This window comes from Pantherophis guttatus, chromosome 7 (assembly GCF_059756535.1).
Source record: "Pantherophis guttatus breed Tessera chromosome 7, ASM5975653v1, whole genome shotgun sequence".
In the NCBI taxonomy this organism is placed as follows: Eukaryota; Metazoa; Chordata; class Lepidosauria; order Squamata; family Colubridae; genus Pantherophis; species Pantherophis guttatus.
In genome coordinates this window covers 10,038,812-10,064,926 of record NC_142069.1, presented here as the reverse complement: position 1 = coordinate 10,064,926, position 26,115 = coordinate 10,038,812, and the positions used below count along the sequence as shown (strand labels likewise).

General features: G+C 43.0%; 1 protein-coding gene across 7 annotated transcripts in view; it reads left to right on the top strand.

Moving 5' to 3' along the window:
- Positions 1-26,115, top strand: part of SOX5 (SRY-box transcription factor 5) — a 1,038,733-nt gene that overhangs the window by 807,523 nt on the left and 205,095 nt on the right. For all 7 annotated transcript variants that reach the window (XM_087873007.1, XM_060688637.2, XM_087873006.1 and 4 more), the window contains one exon: positions 21,138-21,258. In XM_087873007.1, coding sequence (XP_087729133.1) covers positions 21,138-21,258 — 121 coding nt within the window. The remainder of the gene's footprint in view (positions 1-21,137; positions 21,259-26,115) is intronic.

Below are 26,115 nucleotides of genomic sequence, written 5' to 3'. Positions count from 1 at the left end.
CAAGTGGGGCTTCAAAATTTAAGTTGCTTCCCAACTTTCCACTTTGACAATCCCAAAACACAACCTATGGGAACTGAACAGAGGATATCAGGTTAGGAAGGTAGATTTCTTGCCTGGTGCAATGCTAGATAAAAAGAACTTAAACAAAGAATGAAATATATTCTCCTGTTTTTGAAATCAAGAATTTCACCCATTCCAGTACCTGTGAAACAAATAGGCATATATTGGAACTCATAAGATATCGTTGCTAATTATTTTAACACTAGGAAATAATTGAGCTGAACATACATAGATATGCTAGGCTAAATCTCAGCTCTAATTTAGAAAACATATATTTTAACTTAATGATCTCTTAATAGGGACATAGAATATATGAGAATACACACACACACACACACACACATTAAATCTGGAGGACAGAAGGAAAAGGGGTGATTGAAACCTTTAAATATATTAAGTGTGTGTGGATAAGGTTCTTATTCACACACACTTAATAGCAATATGAAGTGTGGGTGTGAATAAGAAAAACAATATTTTCAATATTAAGCAAAAATCAAGAACACGGGGGCATCACTTCAAACTGACAGGAGGGAAGTTCAGAAATAACGTTAGAAAGTATTACTTCGCCGAAAGACGAGTGGAAGCTGGGAACTGACTTCCAGAGTAGTTGTTCAGTCATCACTAACTGAATTTAAGCATGCTTAGTATCAACACATGTCCATCAACCAACAAAAATTTAAAAGAATAAAAATAATCTAAAAAATAAATACACAAAGGAGAAAGAAAACAAGAAACAACCAATTAACCTCTAAGAGCAGACCTGGTGTACCATTAGGTCTTTTTCTTGCCCTCAGTTTTCTGTGTTTCTATATATTGAAGGCACCTTATAGATTGTCAAATTCAGCCACCAGTTAAGTGCATATATCCATTAAAAACCCCAGGCACTTAACCATTCAGACCCTGTTTGAAAAGCTCTGAGGAGAAAGAGTCTACCTGTATAGATTATTCCATTGCTAAACAGACTTGCAGTTGGAAATTTTGTCTCAATATTAAAATTCCTTGTATATCCAATCACACTTAGCTAATAAAGCTATTCTATTCTATTCTATTCTATTCTATTCTATTCTATTCTATTCTATTCTATTCTATTCTATTCTATTCTGTGGTGAACTTCAATTTTTTTTTTTGCTACCGGTTCTGTGGGCGTGGCTTGGTGGGTGTGGTGTGGGTTGGTGGGCGTGGCAGGGGAAAGACACTGCAAAATCCCCAGTCCCTCCCCACTCCAGGGGGAAGGATATTGCAAAATCTCCATTCCCACCCCACTCGGGGGCAAGCCAGAGGTGGTATTTGCCGGTTCTCCGAACTACTCAAAATTTCCGCTACTGGTTCTCCAGAACCTGTCAGAACCTGCTGAATAGCACCCCATTCTATTCTATTCTATTCTATTCTATTCTATTCTATTCTATTCTATTCTATTCTATTCTATTCTATTCTATTCTATTCTATTCTATTCTATTCTGTGGTGAAGTTCAATTTTTTTTTAGCTACCGGTTCTGTGGGCGTGGCTTGGTGGGTGTGGTGTGGGTTGGTGGGCGTGGCAGGGGAAAGATACTGCAAAATCCCCAGTCCCTTCCCACTCCAGGGGGAAGGATATTGCAAAATCTCCATTCCCACCCCACTTGGTGCCAGAGGTGCCAGAGGTGGTATTTGCCGGTTCTCCGAACTACTCAAAATTTCCACTACCGGCTCTCCAGAATCTGTCAGAACCTGCTGAATAGCACCCCATTCTATTCTGTTCTGTTCTGTTCTGTTCTGTTCTGTTCTGTTCTACTCTATTCTATTCTATGTTTCTGGCTTAAGGGCCAGCATGGGTTTATCAAGAACAAATCGTGCCAGATCTTTTGTTTTAAAAAAAAAATCAAGTGATCCCCTACATTCTATGATTCAGTGTTTTTTTTGATCTAGCTGCTCTCCCAGATTTGCTGACCTCGTCTCTCAATATTCCCAAATTCACCCTCTTGGAGACCCCTAGTTCAGAGCAGGCTGATATAATACCTTTATATATATTTATTGATAATTTATTTATTCCCTTGCAAGCCTTTGGGAAGAAGAGTGCTATTAGTGTAAATAAATAATTTCCCCCCCAAATGTCATTTTTAATGGTTTTAGGGGAGAAGAGTGGCATAAAAGCCTTTTTTAAAAATAAATAAACAATGTGATTTTAAGTGTACTTACTAAGGTGTATGGAAGTGAGATAAATGCAAAGATTGCAAACGTATGCAGACCTTTAACTGTGTTGGGAATCTAACACAGATTGTGTTTTCATGAGTGAGAAAACACTTCCCTTTCTTCTTCCTTCACTTTGAGAGAAGACCAGGTGTGTTCAGGGTCACAGGTAGCCCACAACGTACAACCCTTTTCTTTCTTTCTTTCTTTCTTTCTTTCTTTCTTTCTTTCTTTCTTTCTTTCTTTCTTTCTTTCTTTTATTAGATTTATATACCGCCCTACTCCCGAAGGACTCAGGGCGTGAACAGGCACAAAATAAAATACATAGATACAAAAGTTAAAAAACGTAATTAAAACCAGATTAAATAATTTAGCCCGAGACAGTTAAAAATCCCAATAATTTAAAACAGATTAAAATTTTGATTTAAAAGAATTTTAAAACAGGGGAGAAAATTAGGCCAGGCCGGCTTGCTGGAATAGGAGAGTCTTAAGAGCACGGCGGAAAGTGCGTAAATCCGGGATCCTCCGTATCTCTGGGGGGAGCTCGTTCCAGATAGTGGGTGCCCCCACAGAGAAGGCCCTCCCCCTGGGGGCCGCCAGTCAATATTGTTTAGCTGACGGCACCCAGAGGAGCCCCTCTCTATGAGAGCGTACCGGCCGGTGGGAGGCTGCTTGTGGTAGTAGGCGGTCCCGTAAATAACCAGGTCCTAAGCCATGGAGCCCTCTAAAGGTGGTAACCAAACCTTGAAGCGCACCCAGAAGACCACCGGGAGCCAGTGCAGCTCGCGCAGGAGAGGTGTCATACGGGAGCGCCATGTTGCTCCCATAACCACCCGCGCGGCCACACTCTGCACCAGTTGGAGCCTCCGGGTGCTCCTCAAGGGGAGCACCTAACGATTCAAAGTTTACAGCGGCATCACCATTTTTCACGCTTATGACCATGGCTGCATCCTCATGGTCACCTGATAAAAAATTCAGATGCTTGGCCACTTGGCTCATATTTATGATGGTCACAGTGTCCCGAGGTCACATGATCCCCTTTTGCGACCTTCTGACAAGCAAAGTGAATGGGGAAGCCAGATGCACTTAACAACCGTGTGACTAATTTAAGAACGGCAGTGATTCACTGTGTCAAGAAAGTTCATAAAGTGAGGCAAAGCTCACTTTAACTATCTCGCTTAGCAACATACATTGTGGGCTCCATTGGGGTCAGGGGTGGTATCAGTGGGGGGTTTCAAATTTTTTTACTACCGGTTCTATGGGTGTGGCTTGGTGGGCGTGGCATGGCTTGGTGGGCGTGGCAGGGGAAGGATACTGTAAAATCCCCATTCCCTCCCCACTCCAGGGGAAGGTTACTGTAAAATCCTCATTCCCTCCCCACTCCAGGGGAAGGATACTGTAAAATCTCCATTCCCTACCCACTCCAGGGGAAAGTTACTGCAAAATCCCCATTTCCTCCTGATCAGCTGGGACTTGGGAAGCAGAGAATAGACGGGGGTGGGGCCAGTCAGAGGTGGTATTTACCGGTTCGCTGAACTACTCGGAATTTCCGCTATCAGTTCTGCGAACTACTCAAAATTTCCTCTACCGGTTCTCCAGAACTGGTCAGAACCTGCTGAAACCCACCTCTGGGTGGTATTCACTTACCTTCGCTACCAGTTCGCAAATGTGAGCATGAGCAGAGGGTCAAAAACGGGACGTGATGACGTCCAGGTGGGTGGGCGGAGCCTCCCACAGTCACCACTGCCAGTTCTCCCGAACCGGATAGAACTGGCTGAATAGCACCACTGATTGGGGTCCTACGTCGAGGAGTACCTGTATATTTATTTCCTTGATACCGGCTGAGCCTCAAAGTGTTAATATAAATTTTGGATATTTCGAAACGCTCCTGAGAAACGTGCGCCGAAAACCTTTCCTCTTGATAAGCAAATGAGTCATTTAAACGTGTTCGGTGGATGGAGTTGAATAAGCAAAGAAAGGCAGATTTTGCCCTGGTTCATTTACGTGAGGCTACAGAAGTCCTTGTAAGGAGCTGAGTGAAGCTGGAAGTTGAAACCGGCGAACAACAAGAGTAACTGCACCTTTGTGTACAACAATAGGCTTTGTGAATAAGAGGCTTCCTCTCCAGGCTGCAAGCTCATATGGTTAACCAAAATTGTTGAGTAATTGTTCTGTGGTCGAGAACAAAATGCTGAATTAAACTGTTCCCAGCACAATAATTGTGTGATTATAGCATTTATGTTGCTGGCCAAAAGGAACAGTCATTAGGATTGGAAGCTTTACCAAAACCACAGGGACACACACACACATACATACACAAAAAAAATATATGAAAGAAACAGAGAGAGAGAAAAGAAAGAAGGAAAGAAAAGAAAGGAAGGCAAACAAACGATATGCAAATTATCTCTTAATACCTTCGAGCGAGCTTTGAAATGGAGCTATGAAGTGGTATTCCGGTGCATTGAAAGACCAACAATCTGCCAGAAAGATTAGCTTGTTGATATATCCGTCTTTGGGCGTGTGGAGTAGATGTATATTCTAAAGGGCTATTTCACTTTTCAGAAGAAATTGCCAACCTTGAGAGATAGACTTCACTTAAAATTGCATTTTTCTTTTCTTTTCTTTTCTTTTTTTTCAAAATTTACCTATATGATTAGCAGGGGAGAGTGACGGAGAAAAAGAATGGGATTGCAATTCTGCCATGTTCCCTCTTCTTCTTTTTTTCTTTTCTTTTTGCTGCATACCATTCAGGCATCGTCTGAGACTTCAAAAAGTAGAATTCACTTAGAGGGGAATTTATTTATTTATTTATTTGTTCAACTTGTAGCCGCCTTTCTCCGAAGACTCAAGGCGGAATGTAATTAAGAAAATATTAGAATGCGCAGAAATGGATAGATTCACGTTCACTATTAAGGATAAAGAAGAAACTGAATATTTTTTTGATATGGGATGTATTTTATCAATGACTAGACAACAGAAACAGAAGTTAAAAAGGAGGAGGTATAAAAAGAGGAGTTGAAGATGATGTTAAGTATTATTGTTGTTATATTATTATATTATTACATTATTAATATTATGGTGATGAATACTACAACAAATATGTGGATTATGATTGTTTAAAAATAACTGTACCCAGATCACACACTGTTTGATGGAAATTGAATGTTATATAAATAAAATAAATAAAACATGGGGAAAAAAGTAGAATTCACTTCCACACACATGCCTGGCTGAGCCAAATTCAGAGATGGAAGGAAGCTACAGGCTGCTGATGTTGGAAAAGATGTTCCAAAACTCAGGATAACATTAAAAGGAGATGCAGGGTATCGCTAACTGGAAAGACAATTTCTTTCCCAGGCACGCTGACTCTATTTGCAAAACAAACTCTCTCTCCCTCCCTCTCTCTTTTAATGTTTTCTTTGTGCTTTTGTTCTGAGGTCCCCAACAATCAAAGGAAGAGGAGTCAAGAATAAGAACAAATGTGTTTAAGACAATCTCTGTTGTTGTTGTTTTTTTAAAAAAATATATGTTAAAATGCAGTCACCAAATCATGGGCAAAAAAACATTAGGTGGCTAAAAAAGGATGTTTAAAGTTAAACTCAACATTTGCACTTCAGTCTGTCTCTGTCTGCCCTTCGTCATTTTTTGTGCTGATAACCAAATTATTTCCCTGGGATCTATCACAGAATTGGGGCAAATATCTATTTTTAGGGCAGTTGCTTCAAACCAATAATCCCAACAATTATTCGGTTTTTTATTTTATAGCTGTGTCTGAAGCAAGCAAATTTCACCCCATCTCCATTTGAATGTATGCAGCGACATCGCTACAATTTTTATCCCACAGTAATCTACAAACACATACTGTAAAAGAGGGCTGTACGCTTGATATATAGGCAGTCCTCAACTTTCAATCACAATTGGGACCAGAATCTCAGTTGCTAAGCAAATCAGTTGTTAAGTGAGTCACCCCTGATTTTATGACCTTTTTTTGCCACAGTTGTTAAATGAATCAGGGCAGTTGTTAAGCGAATCTGGCTTCTCTTCATTAATTTCGTTTGACGGAAGCTGGCTGGGAAAATCGCAAATGGCAACCGTATGAACTCGGGATGCTTCAAAAAATTGTAAATATATCTCTGGTTGTGAAATGTTTTTTATCACATGACCATAGTGATGGTGCATCAGTCATAAGCGCGAGGACTGGGGTACGCCCTTTTTTTCATTGCTGTTGTAACTTTGAACCACCACTGAACGAATGAATGATTGTAAGTTGGAAGATTTTGTGTCCGGCTTAGCAGCAGCGACTCCTAAAGACTGTTAAGTATCTCTAGGGATCATATTGATCCACCAAAGTTCAATCAACAAACCAATCAAACCAGCCATGGTCTATTCCACTTGACCATGACCTCACTGAAGAGGTCATACAGGTGGAAGAAAACCTTTTAGGCCAACATCTCCAAATTGTCATAAGCCACAAAGACGATTAGGAGTCTGGAGTCTAAAACATATGATGAACCTCAACCTCACAGCCAACAAGAGACGGCACTGACCCTCAACCAACCCATGCAACCCCCCCCCACCACCAATGTTCCTGACCTGATGTAATCTCCTTATCACAAGACCCATCACAGTGTTGTGGAGCTGGCAGCAAAGTCGGACAATGAGGAGGTTGGGAAGGATCTTGGGCCAGTCCTGGGGGTTGGGGAAAGCTCGGACGAGGGCTCTGCGTCGGAGGCAGAGAGGGAGTTAGCAGCAAGGCAGAGGAAAAGCTGGAGCCTGTTCCCAGTGTGCGCATGCACAGAGCTGCCAGAAGACAAGAACAACTCAAAAAGCAGGGTCGACTCGGAAGTAAAGCCACACCTTGGAGGTGATTGGCCCTTCCCATAGGACATAAAAGAGGAGCGAACAGGGAGTGGGCTTTTGCAGGAAACAATTCGTCCGTTCTGTGACTCTGAGAGACTCTGTGCCAAGTTTTGCCTTGTACTGCGGTTGGAAACAAGTTACGTGGCAGCTTGCCAAACGAGATAAGGTGTGTTGAGAAATATTCCTTTGAAAAACTGTTTGGACAAACCTTGCTGACTGTGAATGAACATAATTCACAGTCGTGTAAATAAAAGAGGTTTTGCCGGGACCAATTCCTGCCTCCTGCTTGTTAAGGGAGCCTAGGTCAGAACATACAAGACTCACAGCTGACCCATCACAAGACTTGACACACCCATACCTGAAGCCCTTAAAAACAGAAGAACACTGACAGTGACATCCCTTAAACTCCGCTGAAGATGTTACTTAGCCTGGGAACAAAACATTCAGAAACCAACCTACAAGCTCAGAGAATGAATCTTCACCGTCTTTCTTCTTGCTCCTCAAGGAAAAACCAGTCCTATTGCCTTTTGAAGAAGAAGAAGAAGAAAAAGCATCTTTGAGACAATTATGACCTGGATGACTGACAACTTCCACAGATATTTACCTGAAGTAGCATCATCCTTGGGTCTTTCTTTCTTCTTCTTCTTCTTCTTCTACCATTCCAATGATCGTGAGCTGTGGATTTTTAAAAAACATCATATTAAGCCATGATATTCAATGTCAAATAATTACAAAATGTGTCATCTTGAAGAAAGGATGACATTAAACTGTTGTAGCAACTAAAACTGCAAAAGCTGGCATTACAACATGCCAACCAAGAATTCTGTTATGCTTGATTTGATGAGCTGGTCTTATTGCTAGATTTAAAATGTTTGCCACAATCCAGAAAACCTTTTTCAGGCAATTCCAGCTAGATTTTAACAGATTTCTTGCCTTGAGCAAAATCCGTCTGTGCCAGGGATTTTTAACTGGGGATCTATAGATCCCTTGGGAGATCTATTGATAGATTTCAGGGAGTCTGTGAATTTGGAAGTGGGGGGAGGAAGGAAGGAAGGAAGGAAGGAAGGAAGGAAGGAAGGAAGGAAGGAAGGAAGAAAGGAAGGAAGGGAAGGAAGGAAGGAAGGAGAACTTTATTTTCACAGAACTTTAACTGAAATTTAGGTTTTTATTCAATAATGTATGGAGGCAAAATAGAGTAATCCATAGTCTCTGTCTCCAAAATGTTCAATAAATTTCATGGTCTAAAATTCTTATAACCTAAAAATAAAGAAGCACATACAGTACTGGACTATGCGTTTGTTATTTATTTTTTTACTAATTTGATAAGTGTATTGAGGCATAGCTGGTTATGTTTGTGATAAATCTGTATCTATGTGTATTACTTTATATATTTAAATTTTCGTATTTAAGTTTAAGCTAAGGGTTTTTTTATTATTATTGAAGAAAATTAACCTATTGAAGTTACAGGTTTCTGAGAAGTCTGTAGGTTTCACCAGACACAAAAAGATTAAGAAGCTGCATCTATACAAAACACTCCAAAAATTCAAAAGTAGCTTTTCATATTACGATCAGGAAGTATTAGTATGGAGATTATCAGTCAGGGTGGCTGTTCACCACCATAACAACAATCTGGTTAGTCCAACAATCATCACAGTCCACTGTGATTTCACATCCATCATGATTCCATTGCACAACTTACACAAATTGGTAATTCATGCTATTTATATCATGTCAGTGATTTGCGGTAATTTGTGACATCTGCATTATGATATCTTCAATCCTAAAATGTCACTTGCCTTCACTTGCATCTTCCCTAGATACCCATGCTCTGATGTGGCGGTGGGACATGATTTCAACCGCTGCGGTTAATCCATGGTTTTATGATTAATTAGTTAATACGTTAGCTTGTGCTGGCTGGGGAATTCTGGGAGTTGAAGTCCACACCTCTTAAAACCCCAACATTGAGAAACACTGAGTTAGCATGTTAACTTATGGTTTAATATGTTGATTTAGATGTAGAGAGACAGGTATGTTCCATGTTCAGAAAATTATACAGTGCTGGAGTCAGCTAAATGCTGCCCCACCAATGCCCCTTGAGTCACTCCTTTATCCACTGCCAAAAATTCTGGTGTGGTTTATTGCAAAAACTGGTGGCAAATTTAATAATTAGAACACTCCAATTATTCTTTCAGAATTATGATAGCTCTGCAGAGTTGAGTGAAATAAGCGTTTTTTCCCCCCCTACATACAGACCCTCTTTGCTCAATATCCTTCTGGGTTCAGTTCCAAGTGGGAGAAATGACCCTGGGAACATGGAGACTGCATGGAAAGATGGTTTTTAATGGTGGACAGGACCACATGCCTTGATGATGTTGGGTGAAGAAAAAAAGGGGAAGAGATGCCGAGAGTGCCTGAGTTTTATACCCTCTCTGGGTATAAAGAGTTTTATACCCTCTTGAATTTGATCTTGTATTCTGATTGGCTGTCAGACCCCCATGGGGCCATGCAGAGGCAACTCTGTAGGCTGTCCTGAGTCCCAAGCTTGGTTGAGTCTTGCTGGGTGATGTAATCTTCCCAAGCGCCATGTGGTGAGATGAGGGCTAATCCTACCTTTGTTGGATCTTGGGTGAGGGCATTTGCCTATGAATAGACCTAGCTATCTCTTAAGTGGGGACATCTGCTGTGGGCTATTGAGGAGAGTGGGTGCTATTAAGAGGAGTCTGCTTCCTGCCTAAAAACATGTTTCTCCATTTCTCATCCAGGGAGGTATATTCTGCTTTTTTAATATTTCCTAGAATATTTTATCTTTCTAGGAGAGGGGTGGGTGCTAACGTCCTACAGTCCTTATGCATTTTATATCACTATGTAAGTCCCACATCTGTCTACCTAAAAGCAGAGAACAAACAAGGCGTCTTCCTGTGAAAATTGCCCACCTCTTCGATACAGGCTGCTCTTTGCCATTTTTTAAAGATCCTGCTTGATTCTCCTGCCCGATCACAACCTATTTTTTTAAAAAAAATCTTCCTTCCAACTTTTTTTTTAAAACAGGCCATTTTTGAGCCTGGGATCTGCTTTTCAAGAAGCACAAACTTCAAATCCGATTTGAAACCAGGATCCAGTTATGCTGGTTCTCTGACCACTTAACCAATTTAAGAAATCTCTCTCTGAACATCTCAGAACGGATTAAATGTTTCTCTTCCCCACTAATGAGTCCCTTCCTCTCTCCCCTCCCCCACCTCTTTCTTTTGATAGAAGGATGGATATCACTTAAAGTGAATGACTACCCTTAGGCATTTCTGTGTACTTGTGCCAATATATCATGCTGAAACGGTGCTAATTTTGAATTGCTGCCCACTGCATCATATTAGATAACCTCCCGTTTTCTCTCCACCCGCCTACACATTAATTAAAGCAAACACTGCTATCTTTACAAGATAACTTCTTGTAAGAGAGGGGGAGAAAGAAAGAGGGAGAAAGGGAAGGGAAGGGAAGGGAAGGGAAGGGAAGGGAAGGGAAGGAAGGAAGGAAGGAAGGAAGGAAGGAAGGAAGGAAGGAAGGAAGGAAGGAAGGAATCTTATAACATTCGGACAACAGATTTTAAGATCTTTTACAAATCTTGTTACTGGGTAGAAGTAAGGAAATAAACGAAGAAAGAAAAATCATCTAAAGGCAACCTGAAAAGTGCCAATCCATGAACCCAAAATGGGTAATTTTAAGGGAAAAGTTAGAATGGTGCTGGCATTAGTAGAATGGGAATGGCTACTAGAAAGCGGATGGAGAATCAATGCTATGCTGATTTTGAATTCCTTTCAAATATTTACTACCATCACAGTAGGGCCTGGATTAAACTGACTTTCAGTGCAACAGATTTTCACACCAATTGGCCAGATTTTCAGGGCACTTCCCATTAGTTAGCAATAACAGTTGCATTTAGGCTTATATACCGCCCCATAACATTTTACAGCCGTCTCTGGGCGGTTTACAATGTAGATGTTTTGTGGAAGCCTTGCCCTTTTCCCAGCACTATGGATGTCTCCAGAGAGTAAGGTCTTTGCATAAGATGCCCAAAGTAAGATCATACGATATGATCATACCAAAAAAAAAAGATGTTGAGACTTTGGGAAAAAGTGCAAAGAAGAGCAACTGAGATGATTAAAACCCTGGAGACAAAAACATATGAAGAACAGTTGCAGGAATTGGGTATGAGAGTATGACCACCAGTCTAGAGAAAACAAGGACTGGGGGAAGCAGGACAATGGATGGAAACTAATCAAGGAGAGAAGCAACCTGGAATTAAGGAGAAACTTCCTAACAGAGAGGACAATTAACCAATGGAACAGCTTGCCTCCAGAAGTTGTGGGTGCTTCATCACTGGAGGTTTTTAAGAAGAGACTGGACCGTCACTTGTCTGAAATGGTATGGGATCTTCTGCTTGAGCCGGGGGCTGGACTAGAAGACCTCCAAGGTCCCTTCCAGCTCTATTCTATTCTATTTGAACCATGTCATTTGAGCGTTAAGTAAGAACTCTGGGTTGATTTGTTTGATAATCCATGATTTCTTTTCTTGGCTGTCTACAATACAGGTAGTCCTCGATTTACAATTCATTTAGCAACAGTTTGATTACAACGGTAGTGGAAAAAAATGACTTACGACCGTTTTTACACTTCTGATCATTGCAGCATATCCGTGGTCACATGATCAACATTTGGGCCCTTGCCAACTGGTATGTATTTATGTCCCAGGGTCATGTAACCTTCCCAGCCGGCTTCCGACAAGCAAAGTCAATTAGGGAACCCAGATTTGTTTAACAACATCCGTGATTCATTTAGCAACTGTGGCAAAAAAAAAGGTCACACAACTCCTTTATTTATTGAATGTATTTGCTGCCCATCTTGTAATGGAACGACTCTGGGTGGCTTTTTAACAACTTCTTAACAACTGTTTTGCTAAGCAACAGAAATTTTGGGCTGAGTTAGAGTCGTAAATCAAGGACTACCTGTATATATCCATCTACGAAATCGCCCGCGTGTCTCTTGATCTACTCATCAAAACCATCTTTCTCTGATCTGATCTTTTGGGGGTTGGTCTCAGCGAGGACCACAGAAGCGGTGATCAAACTGATAAAATCATATCACTAAAGTGGAATCAATCCCCGATCTCTTTCTGTGCCGCGTGTATGGCCCAAAGAGTTGATGCTTGGATCATTTCAACCTTGCCTTCCAAATTCTGATCCTAGCAGTGAAGCCTGGCAGGTTGCAATTACATTCAAATGTGTTTAACTCAGTGGAAACCATACATACCTGTAAGAAGAAATTAAACCAGCATTTAATCCTGGAAGGCCACAGAGTAATGTCGCCTTTAAAAAAAATAAAGCCACTTCTGTTTTTCCTCTGCTAACGCACCTCACCGTTTTAGCCATTAGGTGTAAACATATTCAACCGCTATGAATACTTCATTATTATTACTATTATTAACAATTGCACCAAAATTCTTCCTGGCAACCTTAGACCCTGAATTTTTTTCTCAGGCCACCATTAGACGGTCTTCCCAGACTGAGAAATTACCTGCCGTGTTCATTAAAAAAAAAAGCAGGAGCACCATCATCAGATAACCTCACACCTGTTTTCCTTGCACCGACAACCGTTTCATTGAGTCTGTTAACCTTGTGTTGCTCGGCAAAGGGGCACAGTTTATCAGTCTCTGCATTAAGCAAACCTCTAGGCGCTGTATTTTCCACCTGTGCAGGGGCGGAAACATCCGTTATTCATCAAAAGATCATAGATGTCTCATTCGCCTTCCAAAGGGGAGGCAGAGGGACTCTCATTGTATTCACAGTGCAGGCTTGTTTTCCATTCCTGTATTGATTGATGTGAAAAAGCTCAATCCTTTTGGGGGGGGGGCTTAAGATACACACAGGGCCAGTGCTTGGAATGGGGGAGGCACCTGCCAGGCCAGTTTTAAAAGAGACTTGCTGCCAAAGTTTCATCCCAGGCTTTGCTTTGCTTCTAACTTCGACCATTTTTTTCCCCCAGGGTCCATCAGCATTTCTTATTTGTAATCCAGTGGTGGGTTTCAGCAGGTTCTGACCAGTTCTGGAGAACCGGTAGCGGAGATTTTGAGTAGTTCGGAGAACCGATAAATACCGCCTCTGACTGGCCCCGCCCCCATCTATTCTCTGCCTCCCAGATCCCAGGTGATCGGGAGGAAATGGGGATTTTGCAGTATCCTTCCCCTGGAGTGGGGAGAGAATGGAGATTTTACAGTATCCTTCGCATGGAGTGCGGAGGGAATGGGGATTTTGTAGTATCCTTCCCGTGGAGTGGGGAAGGAATGGGGATTTTGCAGTAACCTTCCCCTGGAGTGGGGAGGGAATGGAGATTTTACAGTGTCCTTCCCCTGCCACGCCCACCAAGCCACGCCCACAGAATCGGTAGTAAAAAAATTTGAATCCCACCACTGTTGGGATCCCAGAAGAAGGAAAGGCATGTTTCAACTCCACATTTTCTGTCCTAAGGAATGCCCGAAATTTGATATTTTTTGAGCCAAGAATGGGACCTGGTTATCTGTGATATAAAAACCAACAAAACCCAAAACCCTTGGCAGAAATTGCAATCTACCTGTTGGTTTAGAAGTTGGAGGGGAGATGTCTCAAGTCAACTTCTAACAGAATTTGCAAAGACTGGCTCCCCTCCCCACCCTCAAAAGTTTTTGAACTGGCTCCCTGCTTGGTTCAAGAGGGATGAATAAGTGATAGTGACATATTCAAGGCTTAAAGCGCAGTAGCAGAATAACTAAGATGGAAGGGACCTTGGAGGTCTTCTAGTCCAACCCCTTGCTCAAGCAGGAAATCCTGTACTATTTCAGACAAAACTCTTCTTAAAAACCTCCAGTGTTGGAGCGCCCACAGCTTCTGGAGGCAAGCCATTCCGCTAATTAATTGTTCCCACTGTTAGGAAATTTCTCCTTAGTTGTAGGTTGGTTCTCTCCTTGATCAGTTTCCATCCATTGTCCTGCCTTCAGGTGCTTTGGTGGATAGGTTGTCCCCCTCTTTTTTGTGGCAACCCCCTTAGATATTGAAAGACTGCTACCATGTCTCCCCTAGTCCTTCTTTTCATTATACTAGACATACCCAGTTCCTGCAACTGTTCTTTGTATGTTTTAGCTTCCAGTCCCCTAATCATTTTTGTTGCTCTTCTCTGCACTCTTTCTAGAGTCTCAACATCTTTTTTATACTGTGGTGGCCAAAACTGGATGCAATATTCCTAATGTCAGCACTTCAAGCTGCATTTACTCTAGTGCTGACATAAGAAGGAGAAGCGGAGGCGTCTGGAAAGGGACGTTTGACTTTTCACCTACTTATTTTCCCTGGAGATAATATCCCCTAGGAGATGGGATGGGAGGGGGGAAATTCCTTTGAGCTGGAGCAGTAGATTAGGGGTAGAGTGACTTGGAAGATGGCCAATGAGTGCAGAGGAGTGGGGAAAGGAAAGGGAGGGTTTTGGGTCAGGAAGTCAGTGTTGGCTACGATGGAGTCGGAGTTAGAATGTCGTGCTTAATAAATGGGAGTTTTTCATCAAAGACTTTGTTTGAAATGCAATTTATTTGAGACGACCTCGAAACCTGACACCTAATGTGGTACTGACCACTTCTTCAGGGACATGGAAGACATAGCTGGCTTTGTGACCTACCTGGCATGAATTTGGAATCCAGACATTCTAGTTTATAGCTCATGGTTTATGATTCCTTTCAGCTGGGTAAGATCAAGGAGTCAAGTGGTACATAATAGATTTTGGAAAGATCTCTGTAATGCTAGTTTTGGGGCAAATACAGATAGCCCTTGATTTGCAACCATTTGTTTAATGACCATTCAAAGTTACACTGACACTGAAACAAGTGACGTATGTACAATTTTCACACTTACGACCATTGCGGCATCCCCATAGTCACGTGATCAAAATCCAACCGCTTGGCAACTGACTCATATTTAGGACAGTTGCAGTATCGGACAGTATCAACGGGGAAGCCAGATTTACTTAACCACCATGTTAGCAACAACTGCAGTGATTCACTTAACAACGGTGGCAAAAAAAGATCGTCAAATGGGACAAAACTCACTTTACAACTGTCTGGCTTAGCAACACAAATGTTGAGTTCTATTTGTGGTCGTAAATCGAGGAACATCCATATTTGTATGCCCTCCTCTCTCTCCCTCTCCCCCCCCCCTCTCTCTCTCTTTTCCTTAAAGAGGTCTAACATGGCTTGGCCCCTTCCTTCCCAACTATGTTCTGTTCAGTTGCTGAGTGGTCAAATCCTTTGACTAATTCTCCTGGTTGTTCCTAGGTTTGTTGTTGTTCTTAGTTGTGAAGTGATGTCCGACCCATCATGACCCTATGGACAACGTTCCTCCAGGCCTTCCTGTCCTCTACCATCCACTGGAGTCCATTTAAGCTCCCATCGACTGCTTCAGGGACTCCATCCAGCCACCTCGTTCTCTGCCGTCCCCTTCTTCTTTTGCCCTCAATCGTTCCCAGCATTAGGCTCTTCTCCAGGGAGTCCTTCCTTCTCATTAGGTGGCCAAAGGATTTGAGTTTCCTCTTCAGGATCTGGCCTTCTCAAGAGCAGTCAGGGTTGATCTCCTCTAGGACTGACCGGTTGGATCGCCTTGCAATCCAAGGGACTCACAGGAGTCTTCTCCAGCACCAGAGCTCAAAGGCCTCAATTCTTTGGCGCTCAGCCTTCCTTATGGTCCAACTTTCACAGCCATACATTGCAACTGGGAAAACCAGAGCCTTGAGTTTACGGTTAGAATAGCTTAAACCCCTGGCCCATCAAGTAAGGCAGGGGTGAAATCTATTTACCTTCCTTACCGGTTCGGAAGCGCATGTACCGCGCGCATAATGTGCGCATGCAGTAAAAAACAGGAAGTAATGACACCCAGGCGGGTGGGTGGAACGTCGCTCCGCCATAGCTACCAGATCGCCGAACCAATGGCCAAGATCGCTATCGGACCGGGCGATCCAGTCCAATCCGGGAGCATTTCACCCCTGAAGTAAGGGGTTCTAAGACTTATAGGCTGCCATAATATGATGTAACACAGCTGCTTTCCCGAAACTTATGTTGAGAAGGGGGGGGAAAAAAATATCTCAACTCTGGAGACTCTTCATATTTCTGCATGCAAAACTGTTGGATGTGCTACAAGAAGACATATGGCTGTTTCTGCAACTTGCCCTGATTAGAAATCTTTAGTAGTCTGCAAATCTCTAAATCTAGGCTCCTGCCACTTCGTTTGTTTGTTTGCTTAATTGTGCAGTGATTCTCTTGTCCCAGTGCTCACTGCGTCTCTAGATGGTTTCCAGGTATCAAAATAGCAATGAAATGAAATCGCCGTTTCAAAACTGTAATAATGGAATGGTGGCCCTTAATATCCAATAATGAGAAAAAATAAATAGTTTATTTAAATAGTCGGCAGCTCTCTTACAGAATGGAAAGCAGGGGGGTGTCTGCAAGGAAGGGTCAAAATCTTCCCAGGTGGCGGATATGGCTCGCCCCCCCCCTTTTTTTTTTTTGCATTTAGATACAGAATTTTTGGGTGGATTTTAACCCTTCCTGGTGGATACCCTGAAATTCAGGATGTCACCGGGTACCCCTGTAAGCCAAGCTAGAAGAAGGTGGAGAAAGAGGATCTGTTTTTTAAATGTTTTCCCCGAGTGTAGCCTAGCAACAGGAAAACAAACCTTGCTCAAAAGTTCCCTCCACCCTCAAAAATAAATACAGCACGGGGGCATCTTCTGCATTTGATTCCTAGTTCATTGTTACGCCACCTTTTCATAACAGTGACATTACCTGAGCATTGATCTCCTTTAGAAATGAAATGGAACAGTGGTATTAAAGTTTTTCCTTGCTCTACTTAGCTTGTAAAGGAAATTAGATTGTTTTGCCTGAGATATTTTGGTCTCCGTGTAAAAAATTATTCACCAACTTTCTGCTACGCTTACCTTCAAGATTTAGCTTCCTTTTGTCATCTGACGCTTTTCTTTTCTTTTCCTTTCTTTTCTCCTCTCTTCTCCTCTCCCCTCCCTTCCTTCTCCCCTTCCTTCCTTTCTTCCATCCATCCATTTTTCCTTTCTCCTCCCCTCCCTCCCTTCTTCTCTCCTCTCCTCTCCCTTCTCTTCTCTCCTCTCCTCTCTTCTCTTCCTCTTCTCTCCTCTTTCCTCCCCTCTCCCTCCTCTCCTCCCCTTCCTTCTCCTCTTCCTTCCTTTCTTCCATCCATCCATTTTTCCTTTCTGCTCCCCTCCCTCCCCTCCACTTCTCCTCTCCTCTCCTCCCCTTCCTTCTCCTCTTCCTTCCTTTCTTCCATCCATCCATTTTTCCTTTCTGCTCCCCTCCCCTCCCTTCTTCTCTCCTCTCCCTTCTCTCCTCTCCCCTCCCCTCCCCTCCCCTCCTCTCCTCTCCTCTCTTCTCTTCTCTTCTTTTCTTTTCTCTTCTCTTTTCTTCCTCTTCTCTCCTCTTTCCTCCCCTCTCCCTCCTCTCCTCCCCTTCCTTCTCCTCTTCCTTCCTTTCTTCCATCCATCCATTTTTCCTTTCTCCTCCCTTCCCTCCCCTCCCCTCCTCCTCTCCTCTCCTCCCCTTCCTTCTCCTCTTCCTTCCTTTCTTCCATCCATCCATTTTTCCTTTCTCCTCCCCTCCCTCCCTTCCCCTCCCCTTCTTCTCTCCTTTCCTCTCCTCCCCTTCCTTCTCCTCTTCCTTCCTTTCTTCCATCCATCCATTTTTCCTTTCTGCTCCCCTCCCTCCCCTCTCCTTCTCCTCTCCTCTCCTCCCCTTCCTTCTCCTCTTCCTTCCTTCCTTTCTTCCATCCATCCATTTTTCCTTTTCCTCCCCTCCCTCCCTTCCCCTCCCCTTCTTCTCTCCTTTCCTCTCCTCTCCTCCCCTTCCTTTTCCTCTTCCTTCCTTTCTTCCATCCATCCATTTTTCCTTTCTCCTCCCCTCCCTCCCCTTCTCCTCTCCTCTCCTCTCCTCTCTTGTGTTAAGCATTTACTTATTCAAGAAGTAAAGAACAGTACAAAAATGTGACAATAGCTTTTTTTTTTAAAAAAAAGTTTTCTTAATGGCTCCTTTCCCAGTCAGGAATGCATTAATACAACACATTGGCTGGTTTATCCAGAAGTCTCTTGTAATCAAGTGCAGACTTGTAGGGCTATGAGTGTGTGCATGTTTGTGTGTCGGCAAGTACTAGTGTGTGTGTGTGTGTGTGTGTGTGTGTGTGTGTGTGTGTGTGTGTGTGTGCATCTATGTTGCTTTAGTTTATATTAGCCCTGGAGGCAGAGTTAACACTTAAAATGGGACAAGAGTGTTTGCAGCCATCAGAGAACTTTCCAGCCAGCTTCAATAACATCACTCTGTTTTTTTCCTTTCTTTTTTTGTATATAATTTTTTTTTTTGGCAGCAAAGACTTCAGTGGAACCATCTGTCTCTCTATTAGTGTTTTGAGTTCTGTTTTGAAGCTTCTTTGCTTGGCAAAGTCATTTTCATACATGGAACTCTTCTCCTTCTCCTTTTCTCCTTCCTTCCTTCCTTCCTTCCTTCCTTCCTTCCTTCCTTCCTTCCTTCCTCCCTCCCTCCCTCCCTCCCTCCCTCCCTCCCTCCCTCCCTCCCTCCCTCCTTCCTTCCTTCCTTCCTTCCTTCCTTCCTTCCTTCCTTCCTTCCTTCCCTCCCCCTGGTTCTTTGCCTAAGAATACAATGCAAAAATTCAATTCACCTTCAAAGGAGAAAGAAATTTCTTTGGCATTTAAAAGGGAGAAGGGAAAGGAGCAAATTAAGGCGGTAACAAGGATATTTCCAGGGTCGTTAAAATTTCTCTACACAGTATATGCATTTACCTTTGGGTAAATACCATTCAATTTTACAGACATCCGTAAGGGTATACTATGAGGAGAGCGCTTGGAAGCGTGAGAGTCATTACTCTGCAGGTGCTGAAATGTTTTGGTCAAGTGAAATTGAATTCTTACAACCACAATAACATGCCATTATTAGAGAACTGCTCAAATAACAATTCTGCAACAACTATTTTTAAAAGGTGTGTGACTCGAAAAATAGAACAGGATGAGGGAGGGAATCAAGAAGGGGGGGCGGGAAATCCTATTCGAGATCCATATGGACTCAAAATAGATCTGTGTGGTGCTATTGCTCTTTCTGTGGTCCACAGAGGTGGGGATACTTCCAGACTCAGATTGTCCCAAAAATCAAAGACTGTAATATATTTTCCAATTTTCAATTACCTGTACTAGAGTTGTAATCTAATCTAGATGAGTCCAAAAATAGCAGAGAATATTAGTACCTCTGGGTTGAACTGGGGGGTCCTTGATGTTCTCTGAGCTTGGTGGTTTTCTTGAAGACATTTCATTACCCAACTAAGTAACCTCATCAGTGCTAGAAGGAAGTGTGGTTTGTAGGGAGGAGGAGAAGGACAGTGGGGTGCTTGATGCTCTCGGAGCTCGGTGGTTTTCTTGTAGACATTTCATTACTCAAGTAGGTAACATCTTGAGTTCTAGAAGGAAGAGTCAGAAGGGAGCAAACTCCACTCCCACCTAGCACTGACAATGTTACTTAGTTGGATAACGAAACGTCTGCCAGAGAACAACCAAGCTCAGAGAGCACCAAGGATCCCACAATTAGGCCACTCTCTGGAGTTTTTTGTTGACTGCAAAAAAAATAATAAGCTTCCCAAGTCATGGCGTGCTATTTTATCTCTACTGTATCAAAGACCATTGGAACAGGTTGCCCATGGCACACAGACTAAATCAGTGTTTCCCAAAGTGTGGTACGCGTACCCCCAGGGGTACGGGAAGAGTTTGGTGGGGGTACGCATTGCACCGGAGTTTGGTGGGGATCACGTGTGAATATCCACTGTACCGTGCTTAGCTGCGCCCACAGAACAAGGAAAGAAATAGGCGCGTATCGCAGTTTTTACACGGGAACTGGGGCCATCGTACATCGTATCGCAACTCATTATGGCGGGAACTTCTGCGCATCCTTCGCGCAGCTCGGGTTCGGCCATTTTTAAACTGCGGGAATATTAACAGTTGACGTTGAGCCGCGGAGCTGTTTAAACGCCGGAGAATTGCAGTGTTATCTAACGGTTAGACAGTCTTGTGAGGCGTGACATGGCATGAATATACTGCACTTCGTTACAGAGACAACTTACTTCTTTAATAGTTAGTTCCGGTTTTTTATGAGGGGTACTCAGCGTTACGAAAATTATAGAAGGGGTACACATATGTCAAAAGTTTGGGAAACACTGGACTAAGTGGATGAAACCCATCAGGCTTTTGGCCACATTTCAGGACCTTGGCCACCCCAGGAACTCAACTTCACCCGGTGGAAAAAAAAAACATCTACAGGGAAAAATCTCTTCCTTTTTGTACGCAGAATTTCATGCAGTCAAAACGATGAGCCTCTGGAACAGGGGTGAAATATAAAATTTGTTACTACCGGTTCTGTGGGCGTGGCTTGGAGGGGGGGTAATGTGACTGGGTGGGCGTGGCCAACTTTTTTTTTTTTTTAACTTTTCAAAGCATTTTTTCTAATGCTTTGAAAAGCCTCTCTGACGATCAGGCAACTCAGCTGGGATCGTCAGAGACTTTTCAAAACATTTTTTTTTTACCACCTCTTCGGCCAAGAGGTTGCAGAAAAAAATGCTTTGAAAAGCCTCTGACGATCCCAGCTGAGTCGTGTGATCATCAGAGGTTTTTTTTTTTTTACTTTTAAAAGCATTTTTTCGTCGAAAGAGGTTGTAGAAAAAATGCTTTTAAAAGTAACAAAAAAAAAGCCTCTGATGATCCTGCGGCTCAGCTGAGCATGTGGGGGGCAGGGATTTTTGCTACCGGTTCTCCAAACCACCCGCTGCCATCGCTACCGGATCGGGCGATCCGGTCCGAACCGGGAGCATTTCACCCCTGCTCTGGAAGGATACCTGACAATTGCCGTCTTAAATCTTAAGGCTAACTGTTAAGCTGTAATATTTGGTTTGATGTTTACCGCTTCTTGCCCAGCAGGTCCAAGGTCAGCTACCGCCACTAATGATCCCCGTATTCCCTCCAGACCAGCGAACCCTAGCAGCAGCAGCCCAGCAAGGATTCCTCCTGCCACCTGGTTTCAGCTACAAGACAGGCTGCAGTAAGTCAATTTCTTCATCTTCAAATCTTTATTGTCAGTGCACAACATATGTACAATAAGATTGGTGGAGCTCCCTCAGTGCATCCCCCCACAACACAATACAACTCACAGTGAAGACAGAAAATCCCTAACCCAATAAATCATATGAACAAAACTCTCAGTCCTATTGCACCAGTGTGGACATGTTACACGCTGCACCGGCCCAGCAAGTCCATCGTACTACGTAGTTATGATGTTATTTCTCATTCAGGAGTCTGAATGGACAGCCCACAGATAAAAAGTGTCCTTCAGCCTGTTTGTGTGGCTGGCTATGCTTCTATATCTCCTCACCGATGGTAGGAGGGTGAAGAAGTAGTAACCAGGGCGAGAGTCAATTGTTTTCAAACAGGTGTGATGTGCCTAAAGTGGACCATACATGAGCTGGCAGGTAGCAATCAGAGACAGGCCATCCTCCTTCAAACTGTATATTGGGTGGGTCAGGAGGTGGGCTGAGAAGATGCCTGCAGACCCCTCACATCCTAGACACAAACGGTTTCAACTCAGGGGTGAAATCTAAAATTTGTTACTACCGGTTCTGTGGGCGTGGCTTGGTGGTGGGGGGAATGTGACTGGGTGGGCATGGCCAACTTTTTTTTTTTTTACTTTTAAAAGCATTTTTTTTCCTACAACCTCTTCAGCCAAGAGGTTGTAGAAAAAATGCTTTTAAAAGCCTCTGATGATCCCAGCTGAGCTGCTGCGATCATCAGAGGCTTTTTTTTTTTTACTTTTAAAAGCATTTTTTCGGCTGAAGAGGTTGTAGAAAAAAATGCTTTTAAAAGTAAAAAAAAACAGCCTCTGATGATCCCACGGCTCAGCTGGGCATGGGGATGGGGCGCGGGGATTTTTGCTACTGGTTCTCCGAACCACCTGCCGCCATCGCTACCGGATCGGGCGATCCGGTCCGAACCGGGAGCATTTTATCCTGTTTCAACTCCTTGCCTCGGGATGGCGCTATAGGGTATTGCATGTCAAGAAAATGAGACACAGGGACAGTTTCTTCCCTCATATCCCCACTGTGTTGAACCCTTAATTCTCCCACTTCTGTCTAATGTGTATGTATATTAACTCATAGGCTGTGGCTGGAGGAATGGGACAACTTGCCACAACCAACTCGTCATGGCCAACTTGCCATGGCTAACTTGCTCTGGGACCACTCAACAATTCTATTTAATTATTTAAAATCATTTAAAAAATGATTTAATTTCTGTCATTCATATTTCACTGTGTCCTTCCTTTTGCATCCTTTCCTTAAGGATTCTATTTCACCATTTCTTCAATATTAGTGTAACTCTTGTCCCGGGAGAGTTGGCCATGACAATTTGGCCACAGCGAGTTGGCCATGGTGAGTTCTCCTAGACCGGCTATAGTATTATTATTTATTCCTTTTATTATCCTCTTTACTTCCTCTTTTTTTAGTATTAGTATTATTACTACTATTATTTTTTCTGTTGCCTTGCAAGTACACTGAGTGCTTCTGTACCAGAGACAAATTCCTTGTATGTTTAATCAGAGTTGGGCAGATAAAATCCTTGGTTGTATAAACAGAGGCATAGAATCAAAATCATGTGAAGTATTAGTACCGCTTTATAAAGCCTTAGTAAGGCCACATCTGGAATACTGCATCCAGTTTTGGTCACCACATTACAAAAAAGATGTTGAGACTTTGGAAAAAGTGCAAAGAAGAGCAACTAAGATGCTTAAAGACCTAGAGACTAAAATAGACAGCAGAACCTCTGGTCACAAATGCTTCTGACCATGACCAAATTTGGGTTCCGACCAAAAAATTCACAAATATATTTTTTTCGCAGCTGATTTCTCCTTCCGCACCAATTTTTTTTTTGTAAGCACCAAATTTCCAAAATTAAGTTCAGGTCACGACCAAATCGGCTTATGACCAAAGTTGTGGAATGAATTATGGTCGTGACCAGATGTTCAACTATATGAAGAACGGTTGCAGGATTTGGGTTCGGCTAGTCTAGAGAAAAAAAGGACTAGGAGGGACATGATAGCAGTCTTCCAGTATTTGAGAGGCTGTCACAAAGAGGAGGGGGTCAATTATTTTTCCAAAGCACCTGAAGGCAGGACAAGAAACAATGGATGGAAACTAATCAAGGAGAGAAATCAACCTGGAATCGAGGAGAAACATCCTAACAGTGAGGACAATTAACTCCTCCTTCTTCTGCCATATCCATCAAGCAATCATGTTGGCGATCCTATTTTTGTCAACAGCCGCATGAAAAAGTGCTGCTGAGTTTTATCCAAACCAGTCCCTTAGATTTTGAAACCATGATGTTCTTCTTCTGCCTGGACCTCGTTCGCCTTCAATCTTTCCCTGGAGGATTAAGCAAAGGATGCCGTATTTTTCTGGGTGTCACATCACATGTCCAAAATATTCTAACTTTTGCTTTTTTTAAAGGGCTTTGATGATTTCCCTTGGCTTTCCCAGGTGGCTTACCACCTCCTCATTGTGTCAACCCAGTTTATACATAACAACCGTCTATAAATCCACATTTCAAATGCTTCTAGTTTCTTCAAGTGGTTTTCTGTCAGAGACCAACTCTCTACTCCGTAGAGCAGGATAGAAAAGATGTAACATCTGACAAGCATACTAGCTGTACGCAAGGTGATAATGTGAGAAGGAACATCTCTCCACCTGCCATCTGGCAAAAGAGGAAGGGGCTATACATATAAAAATAAATAGGAATATTTTTAATAGAAAGACATTGCAGAGGTTAAATCCAAGCAACTGGACCAGAGAGATTGGAAATCCAGGCCATTCACCATGCCTCCCAGCCAGCCCTTGCTTGCGACGGCCTCCAACTGATGAAAGAAAAAGAGAAGAACCCAAGAATTTGGTCAGATGCCCTTCCTAAACCACCTGTTCTGTACTTAATGAAGAGATTTAATTTGCTCTTTTTGCAAACGATCTCCCAATAACGTGCAAGCACCATTAATCTCAATGGGAGTTCGGTGCATAGATCGAGGCTAACATATGCCTCTCAATTTATGGGCGAAAACAAAGCACAAGTTTACAACGGGTTTAAAGGCTGGAAAGTTGAAGATTGATTCTGGAAAGTTGTGCTTTCAGAGGATTGTCCATCCGGGGTTTTTTTGTGCATGTGCGTCAGGGGTGAAATGCTACCGGTTCGCACTGGTTCGGGCGAACCGATAGCGATAAAAGCTACCGGTTCGGGCAAACCGGTATTTCCAACAATCAACTGTGCCACGTGATTTAAATTCACTAGTAAAGGTAAAGGTTCCCCTCGCACATATGTGCTAGTCGTTCCCGACTCTAGGGGTCAGTGCTCATCTCTGTTTCAAAGCCGAAGAGCCAGCGCTGTCCAAAGATGTCTCCATAGTCATGTGGCCTGCATGATTAAACGCGAAAGGCACACGGAAAGCTGTTACCTTCCCACCAAAGGTGGTCCCTATTTTTCTACTTGCATTTTTTACCTGCTTTCGAACTGCTAGGTTGGCAGAAGCTGGGACAAGTCCCGGGAGCTCAGATCAGAGATGGGTTTCAGCAGGTTCTGACCAGTTCTGGAGAACTGGTAGCGGAAATTTTGAATAATTCAGAGAACCGGTAGTAAAAATTCTTACTGGCCCCACCCCCATCTATTCTCTGCCTCCCAAGTCCCAGCTGATCGGGAGGAAATGGAGATTTTGCAGTAACCTTCCCCTGCCACGCCCACCAAGCCACACCCACAGAACTGGTAGTAAAAAAATTTGAAACCCACCACTGGCTCACCCCATTACCCAGCACTAGGGATTTGAACTGCTGAACTGCCGACCTTTCGATTGACAAGCTCAGCGTCTTAGCCACTGAGCCATCATGTCCCTGAATTAAATTCACTAGAAAGCAGGAAATCCTGCATTCTAGTGAATCTAAATCGTGTGGCACAGCTGTTCCCCCCCTCACTGTTCAACTTACCTTGTTAAGCCACCATTTTCCGCACGAAGTGTGCGTTTGGTGCGCATTGTAGATGCGCACGCACCGCATGTGTTTGGTGTGCACCGTGCATGCACGGGCAGTGAACCGGTGGCAATCCGTGGAGGATTTCACCACTGGTGTGCATGTGTAACAGCAAGTGTGAGTATTTGGGCCCTTTTATCTAAGCTTTTTATAGATCCTTGCATATTCCTGTCTTTAAAGACACGGGATTGTTTAAAATAAAACAAATAACCCAGAAGGAGGGGAGGTAGAGATTGGAGCGGCCTTTGTTTCAGCAAGCAGATTTATCTTGGTTAGGAATTTCATAAAACTGCCTTCATTCATTTCCGGTGATCTAACTCTTCTGACATCAGTTTTCTATCTATCTGAAGCGCTCTTGTTCTGAAAACGACAGCCTTCGGTCGTCCTCTTTGGCTTTATTATGTCCGCATCAGTATATCATTGACGGATTCATGAATTCGTCAATTGTCTTTTGTTAGCCCAGGATACTTCACTGAAAGCAAATGAATTCGTTTTCAAAGCCCCCCCCCCCAAAAAAACCAAAAACCCCCAACCAAAAAACCTAAGCTAATGACAAGGCCCATACCATAATGTTACTTTTTAATAGCGTGACGGTGATGATGATTTTTACTGAACTTACGTTTCATATGCCGAACTGTTAGGGTGCTTCCATCTATGTCTGTGCACTGAATGAAAAAGTTTGCAGGGTAACAGAAGAAAAGCAGAACTGTCGTAATTAAACTCGCCACAGGACGATTTAACAAATCAATTTAATTATTCAGCTGATTTTCGGGCCTTCTGGGCCCACCGGAAGTTGGAAATGGGCCATTTCTGGCCTCCGGAGGGCCTTCGGGTGGTGGGGAAGG